Here is a 20,777-nt window from a genome sequence, read left to right as displayed (position 1 = left end):
TATTTGCTCAGCATACAGGTTGAATAAGTATGGTGAAAGAATCCAATCCTGACACACACCTTTTCTGATTTTAAACCATTATTTCCCTTGTTCTGTTTGAACACTATCGCTTGGTCCATGTACAGGTTCCTCATGAGCACAATTAAGTGTTCTGGAATACCCATTCTTCATAATACTGTCCATAGCTTATCATGATCCACACAGTCAAAAGCCTTTGCATAGTCAATAAAGCACAGGTAAACTTCTTTCTGGTATTTTCCGCTTTCAGCCAAGATCTATCTGATGTCAGCAATGATATCCCTCATTCCACATCCTTGTCTGAATCTGGGTTGAGCTTCTGGCAGTTCCCTGTTAATGTACTGTTGCAGTAAGTTTTTAATTAGCTTGAACAGAATTTTACTTGCATGTGATATTCATGGTATTGAAGTGACCTATGTAGTGTTCAAAAGCAATGTCACCTTGAGGACTAAGGTGCATCTAACCAACCATGGTATTTTCAATCACCTCATGTGCATGTAAGGAGCTCTGGTAGTGTAGCGGTTATGAGTTGGGCTGCTAACCAAGATCAGCAGTTTGAAACTACCAGCTGTTCCATGGGAGAAAGATGAGGTTTTCTGCTCCCATAAAGATTTATAGCCTCAGAAACCCTATACAGGGTCGCTATGAGTCAGAACTGACTCCACCAACCTCCATGCACATGGGAAAGCTAGACAATGAGTAAGGAAGACCGAAAAAGAATTGATGCCTTTGAAGTACGGTGCTAATGAAAAATACTAAAATTACCATGGGCTTCCAGAAGAACAAACAAACTGTCTTTATGTACAGCCAGAATGCTCCTTAGAAGGGAAGATGGTGAAAATTCGTCTTGGGTACTTTGGATATGTTATCATGAGAGACCAAACCCTAAAGAAGAACGTCATGCTTGGTAAAGTAGAAGGTCAGCAAAAAAGATCCTCAACAAGATGGATGGACAGTGGCTGTAACAATGGGCTCAAGCATCGCAACAACTGTGAGGATGGTGCAGGACCAGGCAGTGTTTCATTCTATTGTATGTGGGTTGCTGTGAGTTGAGACCAACTCCATGGCACCTGACAGTAACAACCATCTCTTTAGGCTCCTCAGAGCCTCCCCAGCACCCTGACATGATCCCACATGACTCTAGTATAGTTGCCCAAAGCCCTTATCTTAGGTGAAGTCATTCTTCACCTTCATTGCTTAGACTCAGGCTTCCTAAGTACCAATTATGTTCCTAGGACTAAGAGAATCCTAGGATTTTGGAGGTTCACAGTGTGAGAGGAGGCAGGTGAAGCTAAATATTACAGATGCTGCAAGAGTCATGCCGTTTTACAGGCCCTGAGAGATGGCTGATGACTGGTGTCTGAGTGCTACCCTGCTCACAGGCATTTTGTAAAATATCATTGAGTCCGTTCCAACTCATAGTGATCCTGTATAGGGTTTCCGAGGAGTGGCAGGTGGGTTTGAACTGCCAACCTTGTGGTCCAGTGATTATCCTACACCGCCACACCAGGACTCCACAGGCACCTTTGTTGTTGTTGTTGTTAGGTGCCATCGAGTTGGTACCGACTCATAGCGACCCTACGTACAACAGATCAAAACACTGCCCGATCCTGGGCTAATCTTACAATTGTTTCCACGCTTCAGCCCACTGATGCTGCCACTTGGCCAATCCATCTCATTGGGGGGTCTTCCTCTTTTTCTCTGACCCTCCACCCTACCAAACATATCATTCTCCAGCGACTGATCCCTCCTGACTATGAGAGACGAAGTTTGGTCAGCTTGGCCTCCAAGGAGCACTCTGGCTGCACTTCTTCAAACACTGATCAGTTTGTTCTTTTGGCAGCCCATGGCACTTTCAATATTCTCCTCCAACACCATAACTCAAAAGTATCAATTCTTCTCTGGTCTTCCTTATTCACTGTCCAGCTTTCACATGCATATGAGGTTATTGAAAACACCATGGCTTGGGTCAAGTGCATCTTAGTGTTCAAGCTGACATCTTTGCTCTTCAACACTTTAAAAAGGTCTTGTGCAGCAGGTTATTGACAATTTCCAATTTGTCTAGATTCATACTTTGTACATTCCCTGTTCTGATTTTTAATGGATGTTTACAGCTGTTTCTCTTCATTTTGAGTTGTGCCCCATCAGCAAATGAAGGTCCCACGGGCTTTACTCCATTCGCATCATCACGGTCAACTCTTTGAGGAGGCCGCTCTTCCCCAGTCGCTTTTGAGTGCCTTCCAACCTGAGGGGCTCATTCCCCCTCCCCCCGCACTATATCTGACAGTGTATCTCTGCTGTTAATAAGGTTTTCAGTAACTAAATATTTGGAAGTAGTTCGTCACTCCATCTTCCTAGTCTGTCTTTATCTGGAAGCTCATCTGAAACCTGTCCACCATGGGTGACCCTGCTGGTATTTAAAATACCGATGGCATAGCTTCCAGAATCACAGCAACTCACAAGCCAACACAGTAGGACAAACTGACAGAAGAGTGGTTGGCCACAGACACCTACAGGGAGTATAAACCACACTCAGCCTGCTTTTCTGCAGCTGTAAAATGAACACTGGACGAGGAATCACAAGATTGGCAGTTCAAACCCACCGGCCTCTCCTGGGAAATCCTCTACAGGGTCGGAACCAACCCGATGGCTGCTTTTCAGGAACGTTAAGAAACCTAAATTATAAAGGAAGTGCAAATTCCCTCTTAACATAAATTTCTAGTGGTTGCTTGAGGCCCCGCCCAGGCCTTTAATAGGCGGGCCCCAACACAGCTAACAGACGAAGTGCCCGCCCTCGGTTGCCAAGGTGCTCTGTTGCGTCTCATTGGTGAGCGACGGTGGTGAGGCATCCCAAGGCCGCCATTTCCAACGAGCTGGCGGGGGCAAAAGATGGCGACGCCCCTCGGGTGGTCGCAGGGGGGGTCAGGATCCGTGTGTCTCGCCTTCGATCAACTGCGAGACGTAATTGAATCTCAGGAGGAATTGATCCACCAACTGAGAAATGTGGTACGCAACCAGAAGAGCTGGGGGAGAGGCCATATTGGACGCCTCGTGGTGGGGGCGGGGCCAGACGATTCCATAGGCTAGTCCATAGACTCTGTCCTTTTAGACTCTCTCCTTGCCAAAAGGCGTGGCTAGCGTACCTTTCCAGTGACGTCACTAGAAGGCGGTGGGTCCGGATGATTCCGGATTAGTGGGGGTGAGGCCAAACCGGGCGGACTTCTTGGACTTTTTTACCAAGGAATCTAAACCAAAACCTAGCTTCGCTCTTTTGTCTATTTGCCTCTAGGGCCAGGGCTTGGCAACTATATCCTTATCTATTCACTGGGCCTCTGTTTCCGCATTTTTAAATGGAGAGGACTTTACTGATTTTCCAAGGTTATCTTGTGCAAGCCTTGAAATGAAGGATGTCCCTTCTATTATGCTAAGGAGTCCTGGAGGTTTCTGTAGCATAAGAACTGGATTGGCGAATCAAACCCACCAACAGATGTTGAGCCGTTGTTACGTGTCTTCGAGTCGGTTCCGACTCAGTGACCTTGTATAGGGTTTCCGAGGCTTTAAGTAGAAGCAGAAAGCCTCATCTTTCTCCCATGGAGGAGCTGGTGAAGTGGAACGACAGGAACTGGTAAACTGGTGAACTGAAACTGTGGTTCACAGTCCCTTGCTTATGGAAAAATGAGGCTGTCTGTCTGTCCTCATAAACAGTCTTCAGGAAACCCAAAGGTACTGTAAGGTCTCTATGAATTGGAATCTACTGGAAGGCAATGGATGGGTCGTCTATTTTGGACCCAGTGTCGAATACAGTGCCATGTTGAGTATAGTAAGCACAGATTTGGCCCTTGTATACTGTATGCCACTTTGCTTTTGGCTTCTCAATTAACACCAGTTCATAGGTACAAACACTGGAGACATAGATTATCTTGAAAGGCCATGGTAAAATCCTGCCCAGTGGAGTTCATGGTTTTTCTTTTCTATCTTGATCAGAGGTTGATATGTATTCCCATCTCAGAAATAAAACTGACATCCCAGATATTGCTCACTCTAATGGTTCTCACTTTTATGTTCTGTTTGCTGCCCTAATGCCTCAATCCCCAAATGCAAAATGTATGCAGCTCTAGGCATTGAATTACTTTCCCTGAAGGTACCGAGATCCTTCTTTTAGCAGCTGGCATTAACACATGTGCTTCCATGCTGTTGGAGCCAGCACTTCAGCCCCTCTTCTTCTGACCCACAGCTACTCTGTAATCAGATCTAGCTCTGGTTCCTCCTATTCTGAAAGCATTTCTGACCTTCAAACTAGGTCAGGGTCCTCCTCTGGGTGCCACAGCTCCTTTTGTTTCCCCATCGCAGCGCACATGTCTTAGATGTACCTGGTTTGGTGGTTTCTATCAGGAGGGTAGAATTAAGAACTGAGCCTCAGTGAATCTTGTGGAACTTGAATTCTCCCTTCCCAGGGCCCCAGTTTCACCCTTGGTGCCTTGGACTCATATAACCTTGGTCCTGGTCCCTAGAGGGCCCCTTCCCACCTCAGCTGTCAAACCCTACCAACGAAGCCCCCAGACACTCCCTGAGCCAGGTTCTGTTGCAGATGGTTCTCCAGGATGAAAATTTTGTCAGTAAAGAAGAGTTCCAGGAAGTGGAGAAGAAGCTGGTGGTAAGTAATAACCTTTTCAGGCTCCTAATCTTCCCCCATTTCTCAGGATCCCTGTGGTTTGGGAGAGCATTGAGTTTTAGCCTCTGAGAGCCTCCAGCCACAGTAGTGAGGTCCCTCTGAGAAATGTGGCTGGTTAGGAGAGCCTGAGACGCAAGGCGACTTGGAATAATAGGGTCACTTTTGTGCCCCTGCAGGAAGAGAAGGCTGCTCACGCTAAGACCAGGGTCCTCCTTGCCAAGGAAGAGGAGAAGTTGCAGTTTGCCCTTGGAGAAATAGAAGTGCTGTCCAAACAGCTGGAGAAAGAAAAGCTAGCCTTTGAAAAAGCGTAAGTTGGTTTTGGGAGGGGGGGTGTAGGATTGAGGATCTCATCTGCCCACCAGCCTGCCCATTCTCCCATATGTCTTTTCCCAGGCTGTCCAGTGTCAAGAGCAAAGTCCTACAGGAATCCAGCAAGAAGGACCAGCTCATCACCAAATGCAATGGTAGGCGGGAGGTCCGTGCTCCCCACCATGGTTACATACATGGGCTCTTCCCTAACAGCCCAGTGCCTGGGTCCAGGGCAGGGTTTCACTCCAACTTCTGTAGCCGGCTGAGGATACAAGCAAACCCAAGTGGGCCACACCTTCGCAAAGCCCTTCAGGGACCAGGCAGGACACGGAAATGAGGGAAGCAGTCAGCGTACAATATTCTTCACAACCATAAAGGAATGGGCTCGCTCCCATTTTTCTTGACCTCCTTAGTCATAACCTTTTGTTTTCCCACTTTTGGTGGTTATTAGAAATAGTGTACTTAGAAGCACTTTACTCATAACTCTATTACAAGAATAATAACAGGCGAAGCACAGTTCTACTTGGGAGCTGACCCTTAGCCTCAGGGTCAAAGACTCAGTAGGGAGAAGGGGGACTTGGAGAGCCATACTTTCTCTCAAGGGTTTATTTAGCCCTCTGTTACAGGAAAGTGGCCCAGTGTTGCCAGGTCTTTAAAAAAGAAACTGAAAACCAGGTTTTAATGGGTGCTTTTCCATTAAGCATTTCATTATAATGATTTTTGAGTGTGGGCAACTGATCTAAAAATGTTTAAAGCATCATATGGGCCAAATAGGATATTCTGTGAGTGGTACGAATGGTTAAGCACTCAGTTACTAACTAAAGGTTGGTGGTTAAAATCCAGGGATAAAAGGTCTGGTAATCTGCTTCCAAAAGGTCACAGTCAGGAAAATGTGTGAGTGCGCTTCTCTTGGTGTTGCCTGGAGTCACCATGAGTCAGAATCAACTCCTCATCAACTGGTTACTGGTGGGCCAACAATGTTCACCTCGGCTATACACAGATGCCTATGGTCTACTTGTTAACACAGTGTTGGGAGCAATGTTCACCTTGGCTCTGCACAGATGCCTGTGGTCTGCTTGTCAACACAGTGAGTGTTGGGAGTGGCTGGGCACTTTTGGAATCAGCTACCCAGAGTCTCTGGGTCATAGGAAACCCTTTCACTTTCCCAGAATGATGAACTCCTGTTACGTAGGTTAAGAACTGTTTATGAATTCCATAGGTAACATCTGCTTCATTAACTGCAGCTGATCTCAAGTAGGCCAGAGACAGAGCTCCAGCTAAAAAGAGGTTCAAGGTCTTTCCTGGTAGGGTTCCCCCTACTAGTGCTCACCAACCCAGCTCTTTCTCTCTGCTAGTGAAGACTGCCTCTGGTAAGATGGCAGCAGATGGTATCCGTCTGACCAGGCAGGCTGCCAGACCTCATAGCCCTGCACTGTGGAGCATCCTGGGACCCAACAGGCCATCACTGCCTCCATAGCTAGGGCTGCTGGTCCCCTAGTCCTTTCCCTTTCTCTGCTTCCTGGGCACCCAAGACTAAAAGGCACATGAGATTGTTCTTGTTAGAGCCAGAAACATTTTTCCTTCAGGGGATGGGTGGGGAACTAAGGCCTGCAAAATCCTTTGGTCTGGCCCTGCTAAGGCAACTGCAGTTCCAGCTATCACATTGTTAAGTGCTTTTGAGTTGGTTCCGACTCATAGAGACTTGGAACCTGTATAAGGTTTCCGAGGAGTGGCTGGTGAGTTTGAACCACTGACCTTGTGGTTCAAACCTACCTTGCAGTTGGTTCAGTGATTTATCTTACAGTGCCACACCAGAACTCCAGCCATAGGGGTGAGTTATGATTCGGGCTGCTAACCTCAGGGACAGCAGTTCGAAACTACCAGCTGTTCCATGGGAGAAAGATGAGGTTTTTTGCTCCTGTAAAGATTTACAGCCTCAGAACCCTGTACAGGGTCATCATGAGTCAGAACTGGCTCCACCACCACCAATTAAATGTTTGACCAAATATGTTGTTGTTGTTAAGACCGTAGAGTCAGTTCCGACTCATAGTGACCCTGCACAGGCTTTCCAAGGCTCTAAATCTTTATGGGAGCAGACGCCTCATCTTTCTCTCGCGGAACCACTGGTAGTTTCGAACTGCTGACCTTGAGGTTAGCAGCCGGATTCGTAACCACTACGCATAGCAGGCTAATTTTTAAGTTGATAATTTTGTATGGTCTGTGAATGATGGTATAAATTGCCAAATGGCCCTTGGCAGAAGAAAGTTTCCCCAGAGTCCTGGTGTGGTTCTGTGGATTAATGTGCCAGACTGCAAAGCCGTTTGAACTGCAAGGTCGGCAGTTCAAGCTCACCAGCTTCTCCTTAGAAACTCTATACAGGGTCTCTATGGGTCGGAACCAACTCAGTGGCACTGAACAATAACCCCTGCTTTGAGTCCAGGTGTGGTACTCTAGGGTAATGCACTGGACTGTAAATCAGTTTGAATTGTAAGGTTAGTAGTTGAAGAACACCACCAGGAACCCCTGCTTTAGAGCATTTCCTTCCAACGGAAATTAGCTGGGGTTCCCGTGGCTGTTTCTACTTATTAAAGGTGTGTGAGTCAGGGTGTGGCTACCTCCTCCCAGAATGTACTGAAGGAAATCTGGTGACCTGCACCTCACCTGGCCCAGCCTCCTCACTCCAGCTCCCCTTTGTGTGGATTGAGTTTGATTGTTACTCTTCTTTGTGCTTTTAGCTTCTCAAAGGAATTTTCTAACCATTCTCTCATGTGAGTGCCACAGGTTTTTATTTTAAAAGACTTACATGAGTTTCTGGTTCTTTTTCCAGAAGCATTCCACAAGCAATTAATTCAGATTAGCTGATAACCTTGGGAAGGGAGATTCAGTAGTCTAGGTCCCTTGGTCCAGTGATCCCATGTCTTCATTCTCTCCCTGTCACTGTGTCTCCTTCTTTTCACTGTTTATCAGATCTTTTCTAAAAGCTTTATGCTTCACTACTTTGCATTTTCAGAGTTTGTGTTCTAAGTAGTTAATAATCTTTGTCCAACCTTAAAAGATAGTAGAGCTTTCTGTGAGGATCAGAATTTCCCAGGGCTCCCTGAAGTCAGGTTATATAAATGAAGTAACCCCAGATCCTTACAGTGCCGTTGGATTTGACTCAAGACACAGAAAGTGTCATTACATGTAGAGAACACTTAATTTGGGAGCAGGCTCTGCCACCACCCTCTCACTGAGTCCTCCTTACCCCACTGTGAAATGGGGGTGGGTGTCCCTGTTTTACAGGTGAAAAAACAGGTTTAAAAAGGGAGGAAGCTTGCCCAAAGTGACAATACTGCCTCATCAATATTCACTACTTTCTCATCAATATTAACAGTACTGAAACCTAGCTTGTTCTGTTCTCTGACTAATTGCTGAGTCTTAACTCTCCTTTGATGAGCTGTCTCCCTTAGGGCAGAGACCCTATCTTCTCCCACCATCCTTGAAGCCCTGGCACAGAGTGGGCATCTAGCCGATCCTCAGTAGGTCTGGTTGGATTGAAGTGACTGAACAGGTGATGCTTGTATGCTTTAAACTTCCCAGGGATGGCCTATCCATTCCACAAATAAGTTCCTCTGCACTTCCTATGTGCCAAGCAATGTTATAAACCCTAGGGTTATAACAGTGAGTAAAACAAAAAATCCTTGTTCTTATGGAATTTCTTACATCTTAGTAGGAGAGAAAACAAGTGAAATATGTGTGTGTGTGTGTTTAAAAGAAAGAAAAAGGCAGGAACAAGGGATAGGAAGTACTGGGAGGGGTCATAATTTTAGACTAGGGAAGGTCTCACCAAAGAAGGTGGGATCTGTGGAGGTCTACAGAGTTGAGGACAGGAGCCATTCAGCCTCCTGATTTGGGACAAGTCTGCCCATCTCTCTTCAAGGCCTACCTTCATGAGGGTCACCTGGTCCAGAATCACTAACAGAATCATCTGACAGTACTACTTACTGCCAAGATTCCATAATAAACTCATTCACATTTAGGTGATAGCAAGTACTTATGGCATACTCTTAGCAAGAGGAACCAAGTTCAGAAAAGACCCAGGAGGTCCTATTTCAAGAAGGAGTCTGTGGGATGGGCTCTCTCCTCCCTTCCTCTCTCCCCAACAGAAATTGAGTCTCACATTATAAAGCAAGAAGATATTCTTAATGGCAAAGAGAATGAGATTAAGGAGTTGCAACAAGTTATCAGCCATCAGAAACAGATCTTCAGGTGAGGGGCTGGGCCAGGCTAGGGGGTTGTGATGGAAGTTAGGAATCAGATGACCTCTGGTCCCTACTCTGAGCTGTCCCAGCCCACGTCTAGATGACTCCGTTGCAGGAATCACATGTCTGACTTCCGGATCCAGAAGCAGCAAGAGAACTACATGGCCCAGGTACTGGACCAGAAGCATAGGAAGTCCTCGGGGATGCGGCAGGCGCGGAGCCAGCCTCTCAAGGAATAATAAAATGGTCATCAACTTCCTGTTCTCTAGCTGTAGCACCAACCTCTGCCTTCTCTGCTCTCGGAATCCCGAACCCTGCCCTTGCCATTCCTCCCCAGGTCTGAGCAGTGACTGTCTAGGGAAAGGGGACAGGGGAAGAGACAGCAGGCATGCTCCTTCCCTGGCTGCCCTCAGGGATTCACTCCTGGGTCTAGATGCCTAAGTGAGAATCAAGTTACCAAGGATTGGATGGGAGCTTAGACCACCACCTGCCAGATCACTCCTGGGCTCTCAGAAGGGATGGTAGGGGTTTGTAGCCAAGTAGAGGAGGTAATAGGCACTGTCCCTTCTTCCTTTGTATTTAATCCTCCTTATATAAACAGCCCTGGTTACCCCAGTAACACCCCACCCCACTCCCAGTGCCCTGGTAAATTTAACTCTCCCAATTTAGCTATAGGGCAGAAGGGCTGTGAGAGAGAGAGGAAAGAGGATGGCCAGTGGTTTCAAAACTTTCAGGAGCACAATTTAAATCTGTTCTCATCACAAAATAATAATGTTATACTTGTATATCGCGTTTGTAATTTCTTATCTCCTCAATGGAAGCTCACAGATCTCCACAGATGGGAGGAAGGGAAAGGACAATGCTATTACCTGTTTCTAAGGTGGAAGACAGTCTGGGAAGGGACCCTGGCTTGCTGAAGTTGCCCAGGCAGGGCTGAATGCAATGGACAGGCTTACTCCTCTTAGTGTACCCTAGGTAATGTTAGGGACATATCCAGGCAAGGGACTACAACAGGAAGGCTGAGTCAGATTTATCAAGCCCTTCATCATCTGGGTCTGTGTGAGAGTGAGGGCACAGGAGGGACAGGCTTCTAAATTAGTTGGGGCCTGAGTCATCATGGAAGGACCTTGAAGCCAAACATTTAAGGACAAGTGGTGCCCATTGTCATAGGACAAGGACAGGTGGTAGCTGCTTCCCCACCTGGGTTTAGCCCAAGTAGGTCACAAGGTCTTGGGGGCTGGAGTTAGGGTCTTGTGAGTGCTTGGGGAGCACAGCACTGTTACTGTCTCAGAGGGTCTTTCTAAGAGGAGACTATGAGTCAGAATCAACTCAGTAGCACTTAACACAGCTATCCCAAAGGATCCAGGGCTTGTTCTAGGTGCCAGGCTAGCCTACAAAAGCTAGAGCTGTCAACCCTAGCTCTTTCTAAAGGTTCCAATTATGGAGAGGGCCCAATAGGTCCAATCAAAGACCAACTTTCCTGATGTGTGTAGTAGGGGGAGCCCTCCAGTGTCCTGCCTCTATCATGGGTTAGGGGGATGGGTGTACTCTGTGAGCTCTAGCTGGGCTACACAGTAAGAGGAATGCATTGGAGGCTGAGGGGAATATGAAACTACTAGTAAGACGTGAGTCAGTTTGTCTGGCCAGTCGTAGTCGCTCCCCTGATAGCTCTGGCCTGTTTCTCAGCTGTGATGGGTGGGATTGGGCCTAGCTTCTGCTCCAAATTAGACGCCTGCTTCCCGCTTACCTGCCTGTCAGCCAAAAGCTGGTGTCCCACTTCAGGCTCTCTACCCTACGGGAAAAGAACGGTTGGGGGGATGGGAGGGATATGTCTCTCCTGCTACCGCTGCCGGTGACTCAAGAATGGACGCGGCCGCTTTAAGACGCGGTGACCCCCGGGCCTCCGCGGGCGGGGCGGGGACAGTGCAGGCGGCAGTGGCAACCCCAAAGGAGGCGGACAGGAGGGTGGCGGCGCGCAGTAGCGTCCCGCGGGACCATGCTGTCTGCGCTCGCCCCTCTAGCCCTGTCTGGGCTCCCAGGGCGGCTGCCCGCGGCCCCCGCGCGGCGCCAAGACTCCTCGGATTCGTCAGGCACCTACTACACGGCTCCGGGCTCCCCAGAGCCCACGGACGTTGGGCCGGACGCGGAGGGCCGGGCGAATTGGTCCGGGGTGGCCTTAGTGCCGGGGGCGGGCGCGCAGCCTCGCCTGTCCGTCAGCGCCCAGAATAGCCGCCAGCACCACAGACTGGTCTCGGGTTTCCCACCAGGCCTAGGCTCCGGCCCGCGGCCACCCAAGCCTCAGCTGCGCACGCTGCCGTCGGGGGAGATGGAAGTCATATTCAACACCGGGCCCCTATTCAGCGCTTCGGACGTGGCGGATCGCGAGGTGCAACAACTCACTGCGCGGGCTTTCCGCAGCCTCTCGCCACCGGAGCCCGTGACTCGCATCCCCGACCCACCGCCTCCCCAAGCCCCCGACGGTGGCGTCCGCTGGGCTACCTATGTGCAGCTGCGTCCCCGCGGGCCGAGCCCTACCGAACCAGCACAGTTCGAGTGTGTGGAGGTAGCGCTGGAGGAGCGCGCTGCGCCTGCGAGGCCCCGGACGGTGCCCAAGCGTCAGATAGAGCTACGACCTCTGCCCCGAAGCCCCTCGCGGGACACCGACCCGCATCGTCCCAGGCTGCTCCTGCGCACTGGCTCCCTGGACGAGTCGCTGGGTCGCCTGCAGGCCACTGCAGGCCTCGTGCAGACGGCGCTCAGTAGAAAAGTGAGCCCAGCACCCTCTCTCCTAAGTAGGGCCACCTCCGGGCCCACAGGGCGACCAGAGCCCGCGACCCGAGAAACAGCCTGCGGCGCCCGAGTAGTACTGGAGGAGGCCAGATGTCGACCACCTCGTGTACAAGATCGGTCCACCCCCGCCAGGGCCCCGCGGCCGTGGCCCAGCCTCCGCGAGCGCGCGATTCGGCGCGACAAGCCCACTCCTGGCACCGAGCCGCTGGGTCCCGTTAGTTCTAGCATCTTCCTGCAGTCAGAGGAAAAGATCCAGGTGGCGAACCACCCGGAACTCAAAACTCAATTCCCGCGGGAGAACCCGGATTCTACACGGAGTCTGCTCCTCCAGGATAGGGCCCCCTGGGTCGTGAAACCGAGGAGCCCGTCCCCGCTGAGGGAGGCTCCTAATGAGGCCCTGCAGAGTACTCGCTGCCCGCCTTCCCAGTCCCTGTCGCCGTGGGATCGGGCTGTCCTGAAGGTGAGAAGCCCATCGCTTCCCAAAGTTTCTTCCACACGCGAAAATCGGAATGCGGCCGTCGAGGAAACTGGCAGCAGGAGAAGCAGCCCCTCCCCTCCAACTCTTTTCCAGTGGGATCAGGGAGATGCCAGGGCAAGAAGCCCATCCCTCGAAGCTCCTGCCCTGTGGGAGGTTCCGCTTCCGCCAGTCCGGGCTAAGGTAGCAGGAAGCGAGAGCCCTTCCCCGCCGGCTTTGCCCGCGTGGGAGCCTCCAGATCGTCCTATGGAAGGACCATGGGGCCTATCATTTCAAGAGACGTGGGCTCCCACGGCGCAGCGATCATCAGGAGCAACTACGCAAAAAGCTCTGAATGGAGTCGCTCAGGAGGAGCAGATGCCACCTACACCAGGGACTCCGGAACTAACGGAGGCGCCAAGTCAGTCCACCAAGGAGATTCTGGATCTTGCCTTTAGTGGCAGTCAGCTAGAGTTGACTGCATCTGAGCCGCCCTGCAGTCAGCTAGTTAGCGACCTGGACGCAGACAAGCGGCCTGAAGCCGCAGCCTCGTTGGAAGCAGCCTCGGGACGCCCGTGCGTGGCCATTCCACGACCCCGCGACGTGCGCAAGATAGTGAAGACCACCTACGCGCCAAGCTTCCCGGAAACCACTCCAGGTTTAGAGCTGCCTGTGCCTCCTTGTGATCCCCACTTGGAGGAGGAAAGTACGTCCAAAGCGCAGGAGCACCAGGCGCCGTGGCCTCCCGCCCCAGCTCACTACACATCCATCTTTCACAAGGAGTTTCTGCCGGTCGTGTCGCACCCCTACGAACCTCCAGGACCACCTCTCAGTCTCGACACGGTCCCCCGAGACGTCTCGAAGCCCAACGGAGTCCCGCGGCGGAGGGCAGAAAACAACACAGCGAAACCCTTCGCGCGCACGGAGATCCGCCTGCCTGGTGCCCTAGCTTTGAGCCGCCGACCGGAGAGAACCCCAAAAGTCCAAGTGCACGGTCTTGACGGAACCGACCCGGACATCGACGAGGTCCAGCGACTCATCGCCGACGATCGCACCTCTCCCCAGCGGTTGCCTGTAGAGCCAGTGGGTACCTACCTTCCTCAGCCACCCCGTCCTAACTCCCCTCAGGCACACCCCATTTCAAGTCCAGGGCTATCACCCAAATTGGAGACACCCACTGCGGCCCACGAGTCCACGGGTGCCTTTCAGCCACCTCTCCCGCGGGAGACCCTGGTGTCGGCCGGCAGGACAACCCCTGCCCAGCCTCGGGCTGCCTCAGCACCTCCCATGGACAGGCTCCAGGAAGGCCCCTCCCAGGGGGCACGCAGGCTGCCTGGAGCTGCACATCTGGGAAAGATCCTGGTGGATCCTGAGAGCGGCCGCTACTACTATGTAGAGGCGCCGCGGCAGCCTCGACGGCGGCTGCTCTTTGACCCGGAAAGTGGTCAGTACGTGGAGGTTCTGCTGCCACCTTCGCCCACAGGACCACCCCGCCGCGTCTACACCCCGCTGGCCCTGGGGTCCAGCCTCTACCCACCTGCCTATGGGCCCATCTCTGGCCTCTCATTACCGCCATCCCCAGGCTTGCCGGCCCTCAGTAGCCCCCAGATCCCTTGGGCCCCTGAGGCAGGACCACTAGACAGGATGTACTACTTGCCAGTGAGTGGGACTCCCAGTCCGGCACCTCCTCTGCTCTTCTGTGCCCCACCCTCCAGCTCCTGTTCTTCCCAGCAGGGCAAGGACTCTTTGTTCCCTGTGTGAATCCCAAGGGCCTGATCCCCCTTGTGTTAAGAGCCTCCTCTTGGCCTGGCCTTGGAGGCTTTGGCATCCATTCCGGTGCCTACCTTTCCTTCCATCACCTCTATCCTTTACCCTCCCAGCCAGTCTTAGAGAATGCCTGAGACCCAAGGTTGATGGAGCTGGAACTCGGGGAGTGACTGCCTACTTCCTTCCCAACAAGAATTTATATCCCTTTCCCAAGCATTCCCAGTGTGTGTGTGTATGCAAAGTATTCAGTATGTAACGAGGAGTCCCCAGGAGCAGGTCTGGGAGGTGTTGAAGTTTCCCAGGGGGCATCTGAAAATAGGAGTGGAAGGGGGCAGGGTTGCCCCCAGTGGTAGTGAGCTATTTGTCCTTCATCAAAGGTGGGTCCAGCTGAGGTGAATGCCAATAGGCGCTGGTAGGATGGAGGGGAACACTCTGCTATCAAATCTCTTATTTGTTGGAAGATGATCTGAGTTTTGGCCAGAAAAGTTATGAGGAAAGGTGACTAGAACAGCTCTGGCCAGGCTGAGAAAGGGAAGTAGGAGAGGGAAACGTGGTAGGGGTGGGGGGCAAAGCAGCGAAGAACTATAGAAAGGGATTATAGAGGTGCAGTGGACTGGGGATGAGGTGAGTTGAGGTGTCTGTACCCTAGCCTCTTACTTGATTTCTCCTGCAAGCCTTCAAAACTGAGCTGGAGCCAGGGCTGAGGGCTTCAGTTATTTCCACTCAGTCGTTGAGGAAGGAAGGAATGAGTCCCCAGGAAGGACTTAAAGCAGGGAAGATATTAGGCTGTTGACCCCCCTGAGTGGGGTGGAAGGTGGGTTAAGGCTGGCAGTATAAAAGATGGCCCTGTGTGTGGCAGGCCAGAGGGCCCTGGAGTCTCCGTAGTGGGGATTCCCCTGGGTAGGGCAGGCCAGTGGGTCTCAGGCAGAGTTAGAACTCTTGACTGTTTTGCAGTTCCAGGAGCCTCTGGCAAACTGGAGTCTGAGCAAGATGAGGACAGCTCTGCATTGGGTTGGGAGTAGGAAGTAGTCTTCATGAGGGGTTTGTAAGTAGTTCTGAGACTGAAAGGGCTGGGCATTGCTGGCTGCTGTGGAATGTGAGGAGTTTGGGGAGGGATTGTTCCTATTAGAAGTAGTGTCAAGGATGAGGATGCTTACCCTAAGCTCCAGGTCTCTGGGGGTTCGGGGTTCCTTGGAGTCCCTGCCCCCTTGTTCTGGACTAGAAGATGACTGGGAGAACTATGGGTCAGAATGACCTGAAAATGTCCTCTTGGCAGGAGACACTGGTCCCAATTTCATGAAGGGTCCTGTGACACCCCTGGGTCCCTCACCTCATCCTGTGTGTACAATAAAATGCTAGCCATTGAACCATGATGACTGAAACAGCTAGTGTGAAGTGACGAGTTTCCTGCTGCCATCTTTTAACACACCCCCACCCACCCATACACCCCTACACGCACACACACACACACACAATGCCCTTTCATGCCTGGGTATGGCCTGGGTGGAGGGAATTCCTATGGCCCAGGGAAGGAGACCATGTGTGTCTTTCATATACTGTAGTATCCCACCCTTGGTGATCTTGACATCCCAGGGAGGGAGCCTTAGGCTGACAACCACGCCTGTGGTGTCTTTCCTCCTGATGACTGATAGGCTTTGGTGTCAATCAGGCCTAGGTTTCAATTTCAACTCTGCCCTTCTGACTACACAGCTGTAGATTTGTCATTTCTCTGTGAGCCTCATTCAGAGTCCTCTGAGAATAAAGATGACAGTAACCACCTTCTCCCATGAGGTGCTCAGTACAGTGTGTGGCTCATGGACAAATCCCAGGATGTGATTTGTCCTTGCCCAGGCCTCACTGTTCCCTATCTGTAAAATGGATCCAAGATGGCTAGAGCCAGGCTGTCCCGCCAGAGTGGGTGCACACGTGGCATCTTCAGGGCCCTGTGGGGAGGGAGAGAACGGGAGGGTAAGGTGTCAGTTCCTCATTGGGCTGAGCCAGTCATCTGTGGTAGCCCCACCGCCACATGCATAAGCACATCTGCAGCCCAACACAGCCCTCACTTGCTGAGTGGACTCCAGAGATCATGAGGCTGTCACTGCTGTTGCTGCTGGGGGCCTGGGCCATCCCAGGGGGCCTTGGGGAAAGGGCTACATTCACGGCCACTGCGCCACATCTGGACGATGAGGAGAAGTACTCGGCTCATATGCCTACTCACCTGCGCTGTGATGCCTGCAGGGCTGTGGCCTACCAAGTAAGTCCCCCCAATACCCTCCCTGCCCCTGCCAAACCTCCTCAGTTCAGACCCTTCCATCTACCTCAGATGCCACCATTGACCTTTGAGCCCCACACTCCTACCCTTAGGCAGCAAATCTTCCATGGTACTAGCATCCCTACTTCATGCAAACCCTCATGCCTCAGATTACCCATCTGTCTGCTCAACAGAAATATTCTGGGATACCCCAAAGTGTCTTGGGTTCCCAAGGAATCAAATCACTCTCATCGTCTCAGATCTCTCCCTTTCCAAGCCCATCCTCAGGTTTGGCCTCCCTCCCAAACATGACTGGGGTATGTTTGTCTATGTGTGTACACATGTTAAGTGTGTGCATATGAGTACATGTCTGTCTGAGTTCACACATACATGCTTGAGCATACCTGTACTTCTGTGCAGGTGTGTGCACATGGACCTGTGAGTACAACGTCATTGAAGACAACTCTGCTCCCCTGCTTCTTGTTCCCATGGTCTAAAATAGTGTGTGCTAATGGGCAGAGGTTTTAGGACAGGTGTGCCAGGGGTGGGCACAGGGGACCTCGTGTCCAGATTCACCTTCCACTTGAGGGTTCCCAACCCACCATCATCCTAGACAGTGAATCCTAGACAGGCCCAAGGAAGGCCTGCCTCACAGGTGCTTCCTGCCCACACAGCTCCCTTACCACCTCAGGCTCCCCCAAAGACCTCATCCCTGGGTGCAGTCCCAAAGCCCTGGCTCCCAGCCCTTCCTTGTTCCAGATGTGGCAACATTTAGCAGAAGCCGAGGCCAAACTTCATACCCCAGAGTCCGGGGGGCGGCGAGAGCTGAGTGAATCCATGTATACAGATGTGTTGGACCGCAGCTGCTCCCAGAGCTGGCAGGGGTGAGTGCCTCTATCCCCTCCTCCAAGGGCAAGACTGGTGGGTAGAGATCCCCACTCTGCACTCACATCCCAACCCCTCCACAGGGGCTTGGGCTGGAGGTAGGCGCTGGCTGGGGCCAAGCCTGGACTTTAGAGCTGTGAGCAGGTGGATGAGTGGTGTGGCCAGTGCAGGGAACATGGCCTAAGTGACTTGTGTGACCTTGGGGCAGAGGCCTCCCTCTCTGGGGTATAATTTTCTGCTAGGGAGCTTTAGCTCTGGGACCTGAACTCAGCAAATGTCCATGATGCTGTCATCACATGACCAGCTTCATGTGGAGACAGGCCCCTCCCTATCTGGGGCTCCCACAAATGCTACATCCCTGTGCTCCCCACTGCCACCAGCTATGGGGTCCAAGAAGTGAACCAGGTAAAACACCTCACTGGTCCGGGACTCAACAAGGGACCAGAGTCAAGCATCAGTGTGATGGTCACAGGGGGCCCCTGGCCCATCAGGTAATGATGATGGGAGGGGTGAGGGGTGGAACTTGGGTCTGCCCTGGAGGACTGGGCAGTCTGAGCTTCTGTTGGGCTCCCCTAGGCTCTCCCAGACCTGTCTACACTACCTGGGAGAGTTTGGAGAAGACCAGATCTATGAAGCTCACCAACAAGACCGAGAGGCTCTGGAGGCACTGCTGTGTGGGGGCCCACGGGGGCCCTGCTTGGAGGAGGCACCAGTCACAAGGGAAGAGCTCTAGTCTGATTCCTCCTTCCCAGTATCATCAGGCCTGGAAGCTGGGGCCTCCCTCTGGATCATTCCCATTTCTCTCTGCAGGCTGGTGCCAGCCGAGGGAAGGGTGGCCTTGCCCTGCATTGCCACTCTCCCGCCTTCCTCCAGCTTCAAGGCACTGGGGTCTGGGTGGGGGCCAAGGTCTTACCCTCTGGACTCTAATAAAATTCAGTGACCTCAATTCCTTCTCTCTGCAAAGGGTGCTGAGGCCTGAGTGAACAGACACTGGCGTTTCTGCTGATGTTCCTTATTGTTCTTTAGTGCCATCTAGTCGGTTCTGACTCATGTTGTTGTTGCTAAGTGCCTTAGAGTCGATTCTGACCCATAGCGACCCTGCATAGAGTTTCCAAGGAGCAGCTGGGGAGCTTGAAGCACTGACCTTGCAGTTCAAATGACTTTGCAGTCTGATGCATTAGCCCACAGCACCACACCAGGATGCCTTCCAACTCATAGTGTCCCTGTATAGGGTTTCTTTCCAAGGAGTAGCTGGTGTATTTGAGTTACCAACCTTGCAATTAGCAGTCCACTGCTTATTGTACAGCCCCACACCAGGATTCTGATGTTCCTTATGTGATTGGTGATTTTGTGCCATGGAGCTGGTTCCAACTCATAGTAACCTGTATAGGGTTTTCCGAGGCTGTAAATCTTTACGGAAGCAGAAAGCCTCATCTTTCTCCCACAGAGCAGCTCATAGATTGGAACTGCCAGCCTTATGGTTAGCAGCCCAACTGGTAACCCAGTATACTACATATCCCCACAACTTGCCAGTGATGAGAAAGCTCTGCCCTGGTAGGGAATAGGTGAGCTATCAAAGGCACAGGGACTTAGGTCCAGGTACCATGAAACCCCAGGTCTATCATTAGAGCAGACCACCTTGTAGATAAACCTACTGTGGCTACTGCATGCTCTGCTCATTAGGCGATGACCAGGAACTGCTGTGCACTTTTTAGACTGCTGCCTCTGGCCCCAGTGGTATGGTTGGGTCCCTGCTCAGGGCAGGGCAGGACAGGGCAGGGTTCCTGGAACTAGTTGGATTCAATGTCTTGGCTCCAAGTCCGGCTTTCCCTAGTAACTTTTCTGGCCCGGGGCCCTTTCCTTAGGAACAGAACCCTGATCCCTCACCTGGATCTGGGAACCTGGAGTTAAGTCAGGCAGGCTGTAATTTGCAGTTTCACTTGTGTGTGTCTCTCTGTTCTCACTTGAGTCCTGGGAGGTGACCAGAACAGAGACTCTAATCCTCATTTGACAGACATAGAAACTGAAGTTTAGATAACACAAGAGGTTCAGAAAGGCCAACTCCCAGACTTGGGAGTGGCAGGCTGGGAGGAAGGTGTATTCAGATTGGTGGACGGTGGAGAAGGTCAACTGCTGGAGGTCCATACAGGCCCAGACCACTCTAGGGACTGCATTGCAGTCCCAACTTCCATATTATTTCACCTGATTCAGGATCTGCCTGCGGTCCTTCCTCTTCTGGCTCTCACCACGGAGAAAAGCGCTAGGCACCAGAACTGGCTAAGCTGTTGGTGTATGGAGTATTGGAGCCCAGCACCTGTGACTTGGATCTGTATGACCCTATGTTTACAGATATTGATTCAGAGAAACTCTTTGCAACAGAATCTGGGTGTTGGGGGTCCATTTGCATGTCTGTGTACCTGGCTGGGATCATGTTCAACTTGTCCATGTGTTTTGTGTGCTTTGGGTTGAATTGTGTATCCATGAGGTTTTGTGTGTCAGGGGTGGGGCTGTGTCTCCACAGCCCACTAGGGAGCACTAGGAGGAGAGGGTGGGGATAAAAGGCTGAAGAGCTCCTTCAAAGATCCAAACTGGTCAGACAACTTTGAGAACCTGGGAGCAAGAGCCAAGAAGAAAGAGGAGAGGACAGACAAACAGACGAAAGGCTGGAGACCAGACTGGCACTTGGACTCAGGGTTGTGACATGAAGCTGCTGCCCAGCTGGAGAGCGGTGCTGCTTGTGGGCCCTCAGGGCAGGGCACAACAACCCAGAAGTAGGTGGGCCAGCGGGGGTGGGGTTGGGGCAGCAGCACAGAGGGTTGGCCCAGCCCCCACCATCTGAGGAGACTTAAGCACTTCAGTGCCTCTCCATCTCCCCATCGGCCAGCCCTCAGACCACAGAACTAGGCTGGGCTGGGCCTACCAGGAGGTGACAGACCGGGAGTAAGGGCTGGTTTCCTGGGTGTTGACCTATGCCCTGTGCTTAGAAAGTCCCATGCTCCATTTAGTGCTCTGCTGTTGTCATCTTAAAATTCTTAATACATTTTGAACAAGGGGCCCCCACATGATCATTTTGCACTAGGTTCCACAATTTATGAAGTCACTCCTAGAAGGAGGGTGAGGTAGGGAATACGGGTCCTGACACAGGGACAGGGAAGGCCAGGCCTGCTAGGCTGCTGTTTATCCAGCGGCACCTCTGTGCTGTGTGCCTCAGGGACCCTGAGTAGTGGGTGGGGGAAGGCAGAACTTTATCACATGTAGTGTGATGATTTACATCATAGGCTCTGGACATCAGGCCAACCTGGATTTTAGGAATGTTTTCTCAAGAACTTTGCTACCTGTGTGATATTAGTCAACTCACGAGAATCTGTTTACTCGACTGTAAAAAGGGAC

At 51.7% G+C, this 20,777-nt stretch overlaps 3 protein-coding genes across 3 annotated transcripts; all 3 read left to right on the top strand.

Annotated features, from left to right (window-relative positions):
• The first annotated feature begins 2,907 nt into the window (after window positions 1-2,907).
• On the top strand, window positions 2,908-9,479 carry SPATA24 (spermatogenesis associated 24). The gene is made up of 6 exons (XM_006866137.1): window positions 2,908-3,024; window positions 4,607-4,672; window positions 4,867-4,997; window positions 5,084-5,154; window positions 9,145-9,247; window positions 9,356-9,479. Exons 1-6 carry the CDS (start codon window positions 2,908-2,910, stop codon window positions 9,477-9,479), a joined length of 612 nt encoding a protein of 203 aa, XP_006866199.1.
• Window positions 9,480-11,236: 1,757 nt separating this feature from the next.
• Window positions 11,237-14,245, top strand: PROB1 (proline-rich basic protein 1). The gene has a single exon (XM_006866136.1). It carries the CDS (start codon window positions 11,237-11,239, stop codon window positions 14,243-14,245), a length of 3,009 nt encoding a protein of 1,002 aa, XP_006866198.1.
• A 2,092-nt stretch (window positions 14,246-16,337) lies between these two features.
• Window positions 16,338-18,120, top strand: MZB1 (marginal zone B and B1 cell-specific protein). The gene is made up of 4 exons (XM_006866135.1): window positions 16,338-16,505; window positions 17,262-17,386; window positions 17,768-17,878; window positions 17,964-18,120. The coding sequence occupies exons 1-4, from the start codon at window positions 16,338-16,340 to the stop codon at window positions 18,118-18,120; spliced, it is 561 nt and encodes a 186-aa protein (XP_006866197.1).
• Window positions 18,121-20,777: the final 2,657 nt, after the last annotated feature.

This window comes from Chrysochloris asiatica, unplaced genomic scaffold (genome assembly GCF_000296735.1).
Source record: "Chrysochloris asiatica unplaced genomic scaffold, ChrAsi1.0 scaffold00087, whole genome shotgun sequence".
In the NCBI taxonomy this organism is placed as follows: Eukaryota; Metazoa; Chordata; class Mammalia; order Afrosoricida; family Chrysochloridae; genus Chrysochloris; species Chrysochloris asiatica.
The sequence above is the reverse complement of the archived record's forward strand: the minus strand, read 5'-3'. Positions and strand labels throughout refer to the sequence as shown.